Source organism: Mya arenaria, chromosome 14 (genome assembly GCF_026914265.1).
Source record: "Mya arenaria isolate MELC-2E11 chromosome 14, ASM2691426v1".
Classification (NCBI taxonomy): Eukaryota; Metazoa; Mollusca; class Bivalvia; order Myida; family Myidae; genus Mya; species Mya arenaria.
Genome location: NC_069135.1, coordinates 28,949,464 through 28,967,297, shown reverse-complemented (window position 1 = coordinate 28,967,297; position 17,834 = coordinate 28,949,464). Strand labels below are relative to the sequence as shown.

General features: G+C 35.7%; 1 protein-coding gene across 2 annotated transcripts; it reads right to left on the bottom strand.

Annotated features, from left to right (window-relative positions):
• Nucleotides 1–11,368: 11,368 nt before the first annotated feature.
• On the bottom strand, nt 11,369–14,715 carry LOC128218131 (uncharacterized). Of its 2 annotated transcripts, none has more exons than XR_008258327.1 (5): nt 14,563–14,715; nt 14,096–14,290; nt 13,774–13,812; nt 13,273–13,471; nt 11,369–12,976 (listed from the first exon to the last, which is right to left on the bottom strand). XR_008258327.1 is itself a non-coding variant. In XM_052925683.1 (5 exons), exons 1-4 carry the CDS (start codon nt 14,635–14,637, stop codon nt 13,395–13,397), a joined length of 360 nt encoding a protein of 119 aa, XP_052781643.1. In that variant the 5' UTR covers nt 14,638–14,715; the 3' UTR covers nt 11,369–12,976; nt 13,273–13,394. The 2 variants fall into 2 exon arrangements, 1 of the variants encoding a protein (XP_052781643.1); XM_052925683.1 differs by having other exon boundaries at nt 14,122–14,290.
• Between the last annotated feature and the right edge of the window lie 3,119 nt (nt 14,716–17,834).

Below are 17,834 nucleotides of genomic sequence, written 5' to 3'. Positions count from 1 at the left end.
TATCTATCTATAAAGTTTCAAGTTGATAACTCTTATAATTTTCGAGAAATGCCCCGGACAAAATTTAAGCATGAAAATTAACAAAGGGCAATAACTCTAAACATATAGATGCGAGAGTTACGGTTTTTGTGCACTGCACTTTCCCTCAATCAGACATACCTACAGAATAAGTTTCAGGTTGATACCTCTTATAGTTTACGAGATATGCCACGAACAAAACCTAAGCATGAAAATTAACAAAGGGCAATAACTCTAAATATATGGCAGCAAGAGTTACGGTTCTTGTGCACTGCACTTGCCCTCAATGAGATCTATCTAGCTATGAAGTTTCAAGTTGATACCTCTTATATTCTTCAAGATATGCCCCGGACAAAATTTAAGCATGAAAATTAACAAAGGGCAATAACTCTAAACATATAGATGCAAGAGTTATGGTTTTTGTGCACTGCACTTTCCCTCAGTCAGATATACCTACAGAATAAGTTTCAGGTTGATACCTCCTATAGTTTACGAGATATGCCACGAACAAAACCTAAGCATGAAAATTAACAAAGGGCAATAACTCTAAATATATGGCAGCAAGAGTTACGGTTCTTGTGCACTGCACTTGCCCTCAATAAGATCTATCTAGCTATGAAGTTTCAAGTTGATAACTCTTATATTCTTCAAGATATGCCCCGGACAAAACTTTAAGCATGAAAATTAACAAAGGGCAATAACGCTAAACATATAGATGCAAAAGTTATGGTTTTTGTGCACTGCACTTTCCCTCAGTCAGATATACCTACGGAATAAGTTTCAGGTTGATACCTCCTATAGTTTACGAGATATGCCACGGACAAAACCTAAGCAAGAAAATTAACAAAGGGCAATAACTCTAAAATATGGCAGCAAGAGTAACAGTTCTTGTGAACTGCACTTGCCCTCAATGAGATCTATCTAGCTATGAAGTTTCAAGTTGATAACTCTTATACTCTTCAAGATATGCCCCGGACAAAACTTTAAGCATGAAAATTAACAAAGGGCAATAACTTTAAAACTAAGAAAGCAAGAGTTACTGTTATTGTGCACTGCACTTGCCCTCCATGAGATCTATCTACATATGAAGTTTCAAGTTGATAACTCTTATATTCTACAAGATATGCCAAGGACAAAACTTTAAGCATGAAAAATAACAAAGGGCAATAACTCTAAAAATATGGAAGCAAGAGTAACAGTTGTTGTGCACTGCACTTGCCCTCAATTTGATCTATCTACATATGAAATTTCAAGTTGATACCACTAATAGTTTATCGCCGCCGCCGACAAAAGTAACCCCTATATGTCGTCTTTTCACACAAAAAGACCTCAGCACTTACCGGAGGAGTACAAATGTGTTTTATTTTCAAATTATAAATCTTGTAACTGTGTGTATCCTCTTATATTTAAACAATGAAATACTTTTTATTATTGTTGTTAATAAAATTTAAGTTTTCATCAGTTTCCGTTCTTTGATGGGTAATTTCGGTATGCGCCGAAGTGTGATGATTTAAAAGATATGATGTGACGTCAGTTATAGGTCGGCTACCTTACTAAATGTCTCTTAAGATTAAAAACACAATATGACTAGATGAACAAAGAATTAAGGGACAATGTGTGCGCTGAAGTACACATGATGTCTGGCTTAAATGTTAACAACATTTATTATGATAACAATGAACTTGAAAGTGTTGATGTCACACAAAACTAACACTTTTTCCATTTAATACTGGAATGCATATTAAATCACTTCCTGATCTATTTAATGCCTCCTGTGCGTTCTTTGATGTTCTTTTCATGGCATGATACACAAACCGGGTGGACAGACTGGTACATGGCTTTCAGCTCGGTTGATATTTCATGGAGATCACTAGAACCACAGTTATAACACAGTGACACAGCACGGAAACTTGAACGGATTGAGTAGTAGTGGTTACAAACTGGGGCAGAACACGTAACAAGTGGTTGCACTAGGGTACAATCAAACATTTCACGGTCTTCGGGAAACATTGTACCACCGCAGGTGTAGATAACGTCCTCCTTCAGCAGCTCAAGAGAGACGCGCTGATCAGCTGTGAACTTCTTTGGGGCATATACACACCTTAAAAAAATTTGAACAGGATTATTTTTTAGCAGATTAAAATATCATTATTTAATTCTTTGAAATGTGCTGAAAAGTGTTTGAATATCAATTAGTGTGCAATAAAAATAAAACAATTATGTTATAAAATATTTCTGAAACATCTATATCAAAGTATTTATATTTATCTCTGGATGAACATAAGTGTTTGAAATTGTGTGAAAACTAACAAGACACTGAAGGATTGTATTTTTTATTGTTGTATTTGTACGTAACGCAACAGGAAATTTGCTGATTCATTCCGGTCAGAGTAGAACCAGCCCTGGGCCCCAAACATAACTTTTTTAAAACTTAAGATTAAAGGAGTAAACGTAACCTGTACATTAATTTCAGTTAGTAACATCCAATGCCTAAATAGAGCAAACAATACCTTGACGTTTGGCAATCTGTACACAGGACAAAATCACGTGTAGTTTCTGCTATCATTTTGATGTTTGGGAGCTCCGTCTGATCACCATCAGTGGGGACTGCAGCATTTGTCTAATAGATGGACAATAGTTCTCAGTGGTTGCATTGCCATACAACTCTTGGAATGGGCGAAATCTGGTTGTTGGCTCATCAAGTCTGGGCTCTGGGTCTGAAAAAGTTCAAAGATATCAAACTTGTTTCTACTGTACATATTGTTGTTGCAAATGAACAAAACAAGAAAACAAACATTTAGACAAAAACCCACTATTTGAATTTAGTAACTTCAAAGCGTGATATCTTGTGTTACAAAGGTTTTAAAAAGAAATACATTGCAAATTGATGATTTGTATAGGGGTTCATTATTTCAAATGAAAATACTACACGTTTATTTGCTTGTAGGGTATTCAAATGGCTAGAACAGTTTAATATTGATCAATTCACCACAAAAATTGCTATAAAATTTAAATTAAAACAGTTAAATGTTGTAATGATTATGAAACTTACCAGGCATATCATGCAGTTTGTTGAATACACTGAGGTCAAGTCTTGGTGGTTCACAAATATCACAGGCTCTTCCACACTTGCGAATCAGAAAGAAGTATTTCCGTGAGCCAGTGCAGTGTAACAAAGCGCTCGAGAACGTAAAGTGTCTACTATGATCAAATTATTTTCTCGGATTTGATTGACTTTATTTAGCGTTGTCGGGCATTTTTCATGGATTACGTAGTGGAGTTGAAAATGTTTTTTTTTGGGCTTAGACAGCTGAAAACCTATCCGTCCGCGGACACTAAACATAGAAATGATTTTGTATGGCCTGACGCTGTGCTCAAAAAGCGTCACATCTTTTCGAAGTATTTTCCACCAACTCTGACACACTTTTCAAGGCGCATAATCCACTGGGTATAAACATTTGAATACAACTCTTTAGAAAACGTGAATATTGTATTATGCACATTAACTTGCAGTGTGTGCAGTGAATGAAAACAATGTCCTCTAAGCTGTCTCTTGATTACTGGAAATACAGCAAAATCCATTGGTGCAAGATCTGGCGAGTATGGCGGATGCGCGAGGGTCTCCAAGTCTAAGAGGCTGAGCTCAAGCCGGGTTGATGCAGCAGTGTGTGCTGGGGCATTGTCCATGTGCAGTAAAAACTGATCCAAGTAAACACCAGGCCTCTTTTTTGCGATTACATGTGCCAGTTCTCTTTGAATAACCTTTGGATGATAAAGAAATAACATAATAAAAATGATTGCATTTTTGCATCATATCATTTCAGTTTAAATTGCAATTAATAATAATAATCATAATAATAATACCTTCGTAAAGTATTCTGCATTGACTGTTTGACCCTTTGGTACAACGTGGCTTTAAGAAGCATTCCCCGTCTATCCATGAACATGATGAACATGTACTTGGCTCCAGACTTGTTTACTCTGGCTTTTTCCCCGAGATGATGAAGAGGCTCTCTTCCAAACAGAGGATTGTTGCTTAGTCTCCGGATCACACCATAGCCAGGTTTCATCAGTAGTAATGATCCGGTTAATGAATTGTTCACCTTCTCGTGCATATCTTCGCAGAAATGTTTTTGAGTCACACACAGGTTTTTATCTCTCAACCTCAGGTAAAAATCGAGGTACCCATCTTGCACAAACTTTTCCCATGCCTAAATAGTCCGCTAAAATCCTTTGTACACTCTCGTACCCCGTCCTGACAGCGCTTGCTACCTTACGGACGATCAAGCGACAATCTCATTTGATGACGTTTTTCAACAACATTACTAACGTCTTACCCCTCGTCTTCTTTCGTCCTCTTCCCTAATTGTTGTCTAAGGAATCTCTCCCTACCCAATAGCGTTGATGCTAGTTGACTACTAATGAACGGCACACAGGTTGTTTTATTTTGGCCTCGGTCATCGTTTTCATTGTCTGTGTCGGTGTTTTTCCCAAGCCAACGCAAAACTTTATCACCGCCCGCATTTCTACAATGTCTAACGGAAATGATGTCAGAAATTTGAACAGTATACTCGTTTGAGGCGTAATATGTGACGTATTTCCTAAACAAACGTGGAAGAAAAACATGTTGAGATAGATACATAAAAAGTGGGTAACCGTGAAATTTAGACCGTGTGCCAACCATGCATTCCCGTTATTTTGAAAACCATAATTTTTCAATACACATGTAATTTACCGATCTTAAATTCTTTTCGTCTGTGCAGAACACTTTGAATTAGATGTTCTTGATTTTTTAAATGATTTAGACGAAAAATATAGAAAATATGTATGAAGTCCCTGTAATTCTGGATCACACCTCATACAATAGGTTAGGCTATTCTAGAGACCTGTATCCTATCATCCGATGTGAAAACATGTATGGGTCGAGACTGCAAATACATGTTTACTCACCGAATGAGACGTGATACAGGCCACCAGAATAGCTACCTATCATAATAATCTATTAATTATATATGTACCTATCTTATAATTCCTTACTGCCAATCTGTCAAATGTCAAAATATGAAATAGCTTGCGTGTATGAATGTGTTACATACTTTTGTGTAGTGAAGTCAAGAGTGGCTATTCCAGCAAAACAAAGTCAGAAGTTAAAGTTACCATTCACTTTGAGCAAATTAAGAAGCCGCCACCACTTTAGTGAGTGTCTTAAACTGTCGACAAAGGAAATCACGGGCCAGCGATCTAGGACGATCGCAATTTCGATTATATTTTTTTTCAGTATAGGCTAGAAGAAAAATGAAAGTGATCTGTTTCTGCCTCCTGTGGTTCACAAAAATACTGGTCAATTTAACGTTTATCATAGTAGGGTTTAAAGCGCTGAAAGTATAAGTCAAATAGTCTGTTGAGCAAACGTACCATTATATTAATGTATGTCTGTATTCCCTGTACAAAATTACCATCCACAAAGTAAAACACAAAATCACAGAAATGTAATCCAGTTACTAATAGTTGTCCTTGCACTTGAAAGAAATGGTTATGCGTTTCATCTAAGACAATATTATCTCCATGCCATTTAGGGCAAAATTCCTTGATGTTCTGATTAACAGATTCTTGAAGAGTATATTTCCTAGCTAAGTAGGGGCTTTTTTTCTAGCAGCTTTACCAAACCCTTATCACAAACAACAGCATCAGGCAATACATCCAATAAGGGATATTTTGGGTTAATTACTAGACCAACACCATGAAGATGGTTCCGTGTTTGTTTTACATACATAACCTTAGCATCTTTTCATTTTGTAGACCATGAGTGGTCGGTTTCGATAGGAACTGTCCTTGAAAAGAAGTATTTCTAAGGAACGCTTCATTCACAATTATTTTTCGGGTCATTATCGGGCCAAACTTTGACGCTGTCAATCTAGGGCGTCTTTCATCGAACCATTTGCTGGAGTCCACTTGTGATCTTGTCCTTTGCTTATTATCCCTGTTTTGTCAATCTGGATGGACAGGTCCTTCCAGTAATTACAGTTTAAAGCCAGCTTCTTGTCGCTTTCTACGCTGAGCTGGAAATCAACAGGCATTGCTGTTTCCCCGCATCCAACTTCTTTCATTGGCTCATAAAGTGATTCTATGAGATTGGCCTCTAAAAATAGACTTCATTAAAATCGTTTGTTAACAATCATTTTCTTTTACTTTCAGATGAAAGCCTCTAGATATGCTGGTTCTAAAAGCAGAGAATAAAACTGCCAATCTTATACTTGAAAATGAAAACATTCTTCAAAACCAACAACCACGTCAAAAGGAAAGCTCAAGCAGCAACACAGTATTAAAATGCTGAATGTCTGAGACAAAAAAAAAGATGAATTTCAATACTACACTGGTTTTAAAAAAGAACAATTTGAATCTTTTTTTTTTCATTTTGAAGTGCCTGTTGAAAAGCCCTTATTTAAAAAAAAAAAAACTCGGCTGTGTTGAAAATTTTCAATATAAGACCAGTTGCTAATGGTGCAATTATGAAGCTCAGACAAAATTTTGATTTTCAGCATCTTGGACAGCTCTTTAGTATTTCTCAGCAAGATGCGAGTGATATTTTCAACAATTGGATCCAAAATCCAAGTTTTTTCGGTGTGGATCAGTACCAATATGGCCTCACCATGACATTATAACAATTTCTCACATGCCACCAAAGTATCGTGATGAATTTCCAACTACACTAGTCATTATTGATGGAACCGAAATTAAAATTCAAAAGCCAAGTTCACTGACAAGACAGTCAGTGCTACTCAGACTATAAGTCATGCAATACTCTGAAAGGGCTCGTTGGAATTGATCCCAGAGGTTCTATTATCTTTGCATCCATGCCATTTGCTGGATCCATGTCAAACAAAGAAATCAACAACCAAAGTAGCTTTCTACAGCAATTGAAGATGTTCATGGATTGTGGGAAAATTCACAAAGAGGTGTCATGGTGGACAAGGGATTCAAAATCAATGAAGAATTGGAGGAATTAGGGTTGAAATTGAACATTCCACCATTGCCCACAGTGGATCACAAATGAGTGCATCTGTGATAAACATGACAGAAACAATCGCAAGGCATAGAGTTCATGTTGAACGTGCAATTGTAGGAGTGAAGAATTTCAAGATCCTAACAAATAGAATAAACTTAAGCTTGTTCAGTAAATCAAATATGGTTTGTGTGTTGCTTTTTCACAAATTTCATGGGATTTTTATTCAAGATTAAATTGGTAAAATAACTGCTGATCAACTAACATGGTATGAAAGACTACTTCCAACAACTTGTCGGCCAATAGGTGTATGGACAAAGGTTGATTTCTTCCACCAGATATGAAATCGGACTTGTCGAAAAGGATTTCAGATATGCATTTAATGTGTTCTACTGTACATGATTGAATATATCAATAAAATATAAATCATACACTGGATGTTTGTGGTTGTTGTATTTTTTGGAAATACTAAAAGATATGTGATAAATATATTGATAAAAGTCTGTTCTCCTTCATATTTAAAGCAACGGTTTAACTGATTATTTTTAAAAAATGTGCTAGCTGGTTTGATATTTCGATATAAATTTAATGAGATCCGTATTCAGATGTACGCGGTTTAACTTCTATTAGGTATTTTGCAGTCTTTTACCGAACGGTTTAATCGATTCGGCAATTAACGATATTGAACGAATGTTTCATATTTGTTTTACCTAGATTCGACCTTGCAGTGCCGCGACAAGCAGACAGACAGAGGGAACAGGGCAAACTATAATGTACAGGGCCCCGGTCGGTATTGGAAGGTTTCCGTTTTCTACGTTTTTGTTGACCACCTGCTTCAAGAAATGAATACCCGTATCCTGAAGAATGAAGAGCGCTTCCAGGCTCAATGGTTTATTCTGACCAAATTTGAAGGTCTCCAGTCAGCCAATGTGGACAGGATCTACGAGGCCTATGAACCAGACCTGCCCATAGGAGGTGGATTCTACGATGGCAGGTGAATGTTGCAAAGCCTTCGACACTGCTGGCGACACTCAACAAGACATCGGAGGCAGCTTATCCCTGCATACACATTATACTGCAAATACTGCTGACCATGTCTGCCACATCCACGCTCCTTCAGATCCATGAGGCGTATCAAGGCATACCTTCATTCTACACTGACCGGCGAGAGGCTATCTTCACTTGGCGTTCTCAATATTCATCGCGATGTTGATATAGACATAAATAAAATCATAAAACACTTTTGCTTCAGTCAAATGCAGGAACTTGGATTTCATCGTAAACAAAACCAACTGGACACGCTTGTTTAACCATTACATACATATTTTCCATTTTGATGCTTGTTTGACAAATAAGAATCAAATATTTGTATTTCAGTTCTGTTACAGTACATCACACGTAAGAAAAAAATGAATTTTAGTAAAGTGCATTATGAAGCTATTTATGATGACTAAAACGACTCCAGATATACGCCAGATACACGCCAAATCGCACCATATCGGATCTATAGTTTAAAATTAAAGTCTCAGGGAAAGTCCCCCGAATTCCCCTACCAAGTGGGCCTATACTTCATAATAGGCCCAGCTACGCCCCTGTTACTATAGAATGCATTTATAGAAAGTATTCATAACTGATAACAAGATCAAAAGATCCTTCAAAAGAACCATAGTTTTCAACATGTATTCAACCTTTTTGGTCTTATTTGTGAGCAATATTTGCTGCTTTAACATTACTGTTTGTTTTGTTTTGTAAATATATATTCAAATATGCTGATTTTTTCATATTGTGCTACTTGGGCAAACATTTTTTTATATATGATAATAAGACACAGTCACATGATGCCTCTGGCATTAGGTGTACTAAGATTATATTTATTGATATCGAGACCGACAGGTGAGTATATCAGAGGGCCTACTTTTGATCCCCATTCAACTTCGTTTATAATAGTATTGGTTATCACATAAGAAATGGTTCTTAATCACTTTTCCTGTGCATGGTATAAAATCATACATAAATCCATTGGTTGCTCAAAAGCTCATCAGAGCCTGTGCTTCATATATATATTAATTTCGATATTCTTAAGTAACTGTTTAAGACACCAGTCCTTTCTTTTTGATAAACCAGATAAAAAATACCTTCGGTTGGACTTGGTTTGGGACTTTTTTGTACGCCCAACTTTATGGGGCTTGTACTTTTATTTCACTTATATTCTTAATTATATAATAATCATACAATAAAAATTGGCTGGTGTAAATGCACCAGCCCTTTTCAATCCAATAGCTGTAAGTGGTACTTGTCCCATAAATGAACTCCGGTTGTGAGAGAGCAAATATAAACTAGAGCTGTCACAGGAGTGACGAATACCCCCAAATGCCGCCTGGACACAAACCATTCCACTCCTTTGAAAAGAGGCCATAACTCCAAGGTTACTGCACACTGCATCTTCTTTTATCATGCATGTATTGTTTGTCCGGAAACCGTTTTTCTATTTTCGTAACAGTGCACAAAACCCTTTATTCCACTGGCCCCATTTTCAATCACAAGCATTGTCTTCACAGAGGCTGCCTATACAGCAAGTTTCATCACAATATCTTATGCCCAATTAAAGTTATGAAGCAGAAACCATTTTTCTATTTTTAGTAACAGTGACCTTGACCTTGGCCCCACCAGCCCGATATCGAACTTGACCTGTATCTTTTGATGTTACCGTATTTTCCCAACTATAAGACGCGGAAATTTGGTCCTGATTTTTAACCTTCAAGTAGAGGGGCCGTCTTATAGGTGAGTCTATAAGAATTTCATAAAGAATAGAGTCATAATCAGGAATATTCAACATAATGTATTCAACAGACTAATTTATTGTCTGTTGATGACACCCCAATAAAAGTGACACGATCACACCCATCGGATTAAGACGACCATCTGCTTTGTTTCGCTACGATGAACACCCAATATAACGCATGTTATCAGTCCAAACACGTTGTTTTTCACAGGAGACATATTTTGCCACCTTTCAAATTAAAATATTTCGACAAAAAATAATTTAAAAAATGCATTGTTTTTTTTTCTATGTCGTAAATAAAACTTACTTTTTCCTTACTAAAGCTTTGCATATATCATGCACATACATGTAACTGGCAGATTTTATACACATTTCATTAATCGTGACATTAATTTATCTGCAATCATCAATGGTTATTTATTTCTCAAAATTTAAGTCCCATTAACTGTAATCCAAACAATCGAAAATTTAACTCATTAACACATGTAATGGAATGTGTTCTGTTTGTCGGCTGCAGATCAAATAGTACAATTTGTGACATCACAGCACGAGCTTTGTAAAGATCAAAGATGCACTGCAATGGTTTGTATTTCAAAATTGCGTCTAGGCTGGTTCAAACATACCATACCATCGGAAAATAAAAATCAATAATCCCAAGCAAATGAACAAATTTAGTTGATAATTGACTGTTTAGCTTGAATATTATCACAGACTTGGAGAATTTAAAGTGCTGGATTTGCTTTAAAAATTGACCCCGTCTTATAAACAAGTCGAGACAAAAACACCGGATTTCATGGGCAAAGTAGGGTCTTATAGTGGATCGCCTTATAGTTGGGAAAATACGGTACACCTGTGTACCAAAAAATGTTCAAATCTGTCAAGCCTTTCAGGAGTTATCGTCCGGAAACCATTTTTCTATTTTTAGTAGCAGTGACCTTGACCCCACCAGCCCCAATATCGAACTTGATCTGTATCTTCTGATGTTACACCTGTGTACCAAAAATTGTTCAAACCTGTCTAGCCTTTCATGAGTTATCGTCCGGAAACCATTTTTCTATTTTCAGTAACAGTGACCTTGACCCCACCAGCCCCAATATTGAACTTGATCTGTATCTTCTGATGTTACACCTGTGTACCAAAAATTGTTCAAACCTGTCTAGCCTTTCATGAGTTATCGTCCGGAAACCATGAAAACCGACAGACCGACCGACAAGCTCACTCCTATATACCTCCTCAAACTTTATTTGTGGGGGTATAATAAACAAACATTGAACCATTTTTATTTCATATTCAACTAAGAACTAATATATGTGACAATGCCTGTAAAAAGGGGTACAAAGGTGCAAAAATTACTTTTTGAGTTTTTGTTATGTCTGAAAAGAGACTTTCATTGCAATCATTTTGGTGAAAATTTGAAGTCAAAATTATACGGTAAGTACTTCCGTTGTTATGTCTATTTAAAGAAGCACACCAGTGGAACATTATTTTGGGCGAAAGCATCAAAAACAGCGGATTTTTTAAAAAGAGTAATAAAAGAAGAAAACTTGTTTTTCCCCCCAAGTCTTTATATAATTTTTAGTTATATTTCATACACAGACTATTTAAATAATCTAGCAAAATAATGATAATGTGTAAGTACATAAAATAAAATGTTACCATGGCAACCAAAATATAAAGCAATATAATATGTAACACATTAAGGATCAAAGATACCGAAGAGATTATTTGAAAGAGATTGTTATAGGTCGTGAGCTTAACAATATGTTTTGTCGCCGATTTTTACTTTAATCGGTGCTTTTAATTATTCGGTATTTCCACCACAGTCAGTGTTGTGGACTTTTACTCATTTAGGAATTGTTTCCTTTTCTTTCCGCTGCCACCATCCAATATATCATTGGAAAAACAATTAAAACCATTAAGTGTCTAACATTTTACTTTTACAATCACATAAACAAAGTCTTGATTTTATATTTACAGTTATCTTAAAAATACACTTATCTAATTAAGTCCAAAATGCATCCTCTAATTTCTACTTAGTCTCTCTCCTCATCTCAATCTCAACTCCCCCTTTCCTGAGAAAGGCTCGGTTTATATATCCAGTTTTAAACGGACAGTGGCCGAAGAAATGCGGACAGTATTACATAATAGTGGCCCCGAGAAAAGCGGACAGTATGTGCATAATGATTTCTCCCCATCTGAAATACTAATTAAAAGAAAACTTTTCAGTGTTTTACTAAACATTTTATAGATATAAAATTGCCAGTTTTTAAAAATTAAAGTAATTATAATTAGAATTTTCATTGTTATGGGTCAAGAGTAGATCAGTAATGTGCAAAATAAATTATCAAAATACTCAGAAATAGTAACAGAAATTAAACAGTTTTGTCAGGTATTTAGGAACATTGATTCTTTTCTTATTTTACAAAATATAATTTCAAAACTTAATAAAATAGCATTAATCATTGCAAATTAGAAATAAAAATGTTGCCATGGCAAAAAAAATACATACTTCAACATACATAACATACAGGTAATGTTATAATTGTCTATGCTCTTGCATGTATGCAAAATCAAGGAACTGTACTTGAAAGGGAAACCTTCTGTTTCAAACATTCATAGATTGCCACATACTGAATGTACTCTATTTATAATAATGTTATGTAGTTTTTTAACTTAACATAATAACAGTAAATAACAAAGGAAAATGTTTCTTTGGCAAGACATAATATGTTTTAATTTCAAATTTGTAAATGTTTTGCATCGACACTGCACACTACTTATAGATTGGTACAGGCATTAGTTTTAACAGAATTAATGATTCAAGCAGATATCCAATCAAAATTTGTTGAATGAAAGCTATCTAGGAGATTAGGTTAAAAGTTGGTTACGATTACATAACAGTTTACATAACAGTTTCAAAGTCTTGCTGTTTGCAAACAATGAGAACCATAACGTTAATTCTCGACAATAGCAAACACTTTTCCAAACAATAAGCTTCCAAAGGTTAAATAACGGGTGTACTGTCTGTTCAATGCCTTGGTTAAGAAGGTTTGGGGCAAACTATGTCCTTATGTCAATTCGGCAGAATTCCCAGATTGTGTCATGCAAATACCATTGTCGTTCAACATCCATGCCCTTGATGCAGACTTTTGATGAGTGTCCAGGAACAACAACTGCATTATGAAAGAATAATTTGATACAAATCATGTGCAATTTGAGTACAAATCATGTGCAATTTGAGTGATTTTTTTAACACTGAAAAATAAACATCAAATTTATAAACAAAACAAAATATTACGCAAGGGTTTTTGACATGGTGGGGAAATTCTTGACTCAATATAAATGAATGACGAAATACAGAGTATATGCTTTTAAACATTGTATGGAATATAAAATAGAAATTGAATGATAATAAAGATAAGCTAAATGATATATTTATGTTGATGTGACATATTTCATGTTACCCTACCTTCAAGTACAAAATGATGGTACTTTGAGATGTTCTTCATTTGTTTGAAAAACTGTTGAAGATACAGTTTCCAATAGAAGAATTCGACAGGTTTTTCGGGATCACCAACAAGTTGAGGAATGTTATGACCACTCGGTGATGAGCTGGTTACAGTAGCACCTACTTCTCCAATTGTCTATCCATTTGACTAATCCTCCATCTGAGATAAAAATTCAATATGAAAAGACAAGTGAATACCAACATTTGTTTGTGTTCAATTTAATGTATGAAATTAATTAAACAAAAAATAAGGTACTTGCTTCACATCTTTATACTGCCAATGTAAAGCAACATGTTTTTAGTTGTTTAATATAGTTTCAACAGTTTTTGAGTTATGAACAAGGTACAGACAGTTGCTTAGACAATAGTAAATACATGTTGAAAATCTAAAGCAAAAGTTTTTCAGAGAAGTACTACATAATTATTATTATTAGTGCCAATCCGGGTGGAACTTTGTGTGACCTGTGATCATAGTAGAAAGCTCTATCCGCTTATGTAGTCCTGAAACAAATATAAATACATGATACTATAATTAAAGTACATTTACATTATGATCTATCATTTTCTATGGTATTGTCATGTTAACAAAATAGTAAATTATTTTCTTCACTAATATCAAGATCCTATTTCTTCCATTCTTATTCACTTAACCCATTACACATGTTTTGCATTTACCAATATATGTCAAAGTGATTTATCTGCACATAAATAACAGCATAGAACTAGCCAATCACTCTTTTGGAAACATTTAAATGCAATACTGGTAAAGAATTGCTTATTTCACCTGTCATTGTTCTCCAAAGAGCATACCAAAGAACGGTATGATTTTTGTTTTGCCCGGCACAGTTATCAAAATGAATTTCTGCATTCTCTTCTCCAAGGCCATGGTAATGGAAATAGTGATGCACAAGGCTAACAACTGTGTCTGCCCCCTTCCCTGGCATCTCTGGCTCATCCAGTAAATAAAACACTTGCTGTCCTGTAACAGTTAATATAAATCTGTATTTCATAGGTGATAATTTTCAATCTATCACATGGCATGACTGAAACATGAATTATCGATACTGGTATAAATTATTTGTGATACCCATAAAATGCATTTCCTTAAATTTATTTTTTGCAAAATTGAAACAACAAGAAAAACAAAGCAAGTAAACTGACACTCCAGGCATTGATTGGAAAAACTATTTAGAACTAATTCACTGTTTATAATAAATATATGAACATGAGTTAATTATAAATACAATGTACCTGAGCCTTCTGCGCACACTCCAAAGTCAGCACTCTGTGGGGTTTTGAAGAAGATAGGGCCAGTCTGTTGGGCATGATGGGGGAAAAAGACCTGCTGTGCGAAGTCCCAACTGTAATGGAGGGTGTCTGGCAACACGCATGGAGGCTGTCCTGTAATAAGAAAGCAAAATAAAGATTGCATATATACATATTGACAATTTATGTATTTACTCAAACTTTTCATAACAGATTGCCTGGTATGCATTTCTTATACTATTATAAAAAGAATCAGTTTTAGGCAAAACTTAAGTTTAACTTCTCAAGTCTTGTTCTGTCCTAAAAACAAGTTTTATACAAAGTGAATTGAAGCAAACACAACTTTAGTTCAACCACCAGTACCTCCAGCCTTTTCCTCATCAGTGAGCTCCAAAAGCACATTTTTACTTTGAGCACATTGGTTTCTGTAGTACTCTCTCTGTGTTTTTGCTTTTAATACATGGTCTGTGTATTCTTCTAACAGCTTTGCCTTTTCATCTTGACCACATAAGGATGTGGAAATGGCTAAGGTTTGACATTTATGGCAAAGGTCTGTCTTTGGTTTAGCAATAGTAATATGTGGACAAAGCTCCTGCCATACACTCTGAAAAGATCTTAAACTCATGACCTTATATGCCGCTTCAACCATTGTTTTTGCAAAAGAAGAATAAATATCTGCAATAGATTCATCAGATGGCAAAACATACACATGTCTTCTTTTGAACAGTGGCAACCTGCCAGGCAATGGAAGAGCATTGTCTCGGGCATATTTCACAATGGAAGTTCGCACTCTTTCTCTGTCCTGATATGTTATACCTTTCCCATTATTTGAAGGCTGCTTACTAAGACCATGGGTGCAGGCAGTCAGGCTATTTATTTGTAATTCCTGCTAGATAATATTAAGTCTTTTCTTTCCGATAGAATGTCCAAAGCAAATAGTTTGCCGCACACTTGCTGCCCATCAAAAAAGTAACTGTGTCGAATTTTTTCCCTTAATTTCTGTTTCTTTTTTTTGCCTAATGTATGCTCAGTGGATTGTGTGTGCTGACCAAGCTCAGCCATAATTACTAAATCCAGTTTCTCCTTCGACATTTTTTGGCATTTTTCTCTAAATTCTATGAGTTTTTGATATGCCAGTAAGCAGATATCAAACAAAATAGTCAGTTGACTAGTAATAGGATTATATCTTGTAAATGGAAAATAGCACATGGTTGCATTATTTAAGGGATCAATGCAAATCAACCTCAAAAAGTTTCCAAAAAAGAGCTGTCACAGTATGTGACGAATGCCCCCGATTGTGACATTGACCTATGAACAAGGTCAGACATGAAAAGTTGATCTTGCCTTTCCATGTCAAATACATATGGCAAGTTATTTTAAATTGCCTCTAAACATAAAAAATACCACCCATAGTTGACAACCGACACTGTTATGTCCTTATATATGCAGCATTCCATTGTGAATAAAGGGAAAGTTACAGCCCGGACACAACAACTTGTACTCTATGTCCTATATGCAGCACTCTGTTGTGAATAAACACCTAAGTGTGACCTTGACCTTAGAGGTAGGGACACGGGTATTGCACTCGACACGTCATCTTGGTATGTGGAACACATGTGGCAAGTTATTTTAAAATCTGTCCATACAAGGGAAAGTTACAGCCCGTACACGACAACCTATACTCTATGTCCTTATATGCAGCACTCCATTGTGAATAAACACTAAGTGTGACCTTGACCTTAGAGGTAGGGACACGGGTCGTTCACGCGACATGTTGTTTTGGTATGTGGAACACATGTGGCAAGTTATTTTAAAATCTGTCCATACATGGAAAAGTTACAGCCCGGACACGACAACCTATACTCTATGTCCTATATGCAGCACTCCATTGTGAATAAACACTAAGTGTGACCTTTGAGGTAGGGGCACGGGTCTTGCACGCCACATGTCGTCTTGGTATGTGGAACACATGTGGCAAGTTATTTTAAAATCTGTCCATACAAGGGAAAATTACAGCCCAGACACGAGTTATTGAGCCGGACGGACGGACGGTGCGATTTTAATATGCCCACCTTCGGGGGCATAAAAACAGTCAATATACCACTCTTGCAGAGTTATTAACTGATATGGATAGCTTGGTAAGCATAGAATTTTTTAATAAAAATATTTCCTAAGATTTGACCTGGTGACCTAGTTTTTGATCTGAGGTGACCCATATTCACAAATGATTTAGATAACATGTAGACAAATATTCTGATCAAGTTTCAAAATGATTTGACAAAAATTAATGAATTTTTATGACTGTGGAATTCTTACTCCTAAGTTTTGACCTAGTGACCTAGAATTTGACCCGGGATGACCCATATTAAAAAACTTTCAAGATATTAATATGCAGAAAAATATTCTGACCAAGTTTCATAAAGATATGGAAAAAAAATGTTGAATTTATGACATGGAAATATTTTCTCTAAGATGTGACCTAGTGACCTAGAATTTGATCCGGGATGACCCATATTCAAGATAACATACCGACAAATAGTCTGACCAAGTTTGATTACCATTGGATAAAAACTCTTGATTTAATTACATATTAAAATGAAAACTTTACCGCAGAATTGTTAACGCCCGACCAACCGTTTTTCGCCATTCTATAACTCGTAATTTTTCGATGAAAGATCCGGCTAAAAATGAAGTTGAATTTGGTACAGTGGTGCTGACTAGGGAACTCTAGCAGAGCTTTCTACTATATAAAATTCAAAATTTGAGCAAGCCCCGAAGACATTTTACCAGTGCAGGGCTTGTGCTAATTCTGACCACGGTTATATTAGATTTTCAAACTTCATACTCAAAATCAATATTTCCTGATATTACTTTATCAGCTTAGCATTTTATAATAAAATGACAGAGCCAAACTGCTTCAACTTGTCAAATTTATGCTTTACTGGTCCACTTATAAACAGAATAACAGAACTGTTCAGTTTAACAAATTTTAGAGATCATGTGTTTATAGACAGTCAAAACACCACACTATGCAAAATTGTTTGCTTCCGGACAAATGGCGCATTCAAAGGAAATGGCAAAAAAACACCAACATGGAAAGATTCATGACAACTGCTTGTGTTTTCATGTATGATGTGGCTACATGATGTAGAAAATGCAGAGATAGCAAAGTTGACAGAGACTACTGCCGGGGGGGGGGGGGTGTTCTTATTTGCACATCATAATCTGCAAGCAAAACATAAAAGTGATGTTTTTAC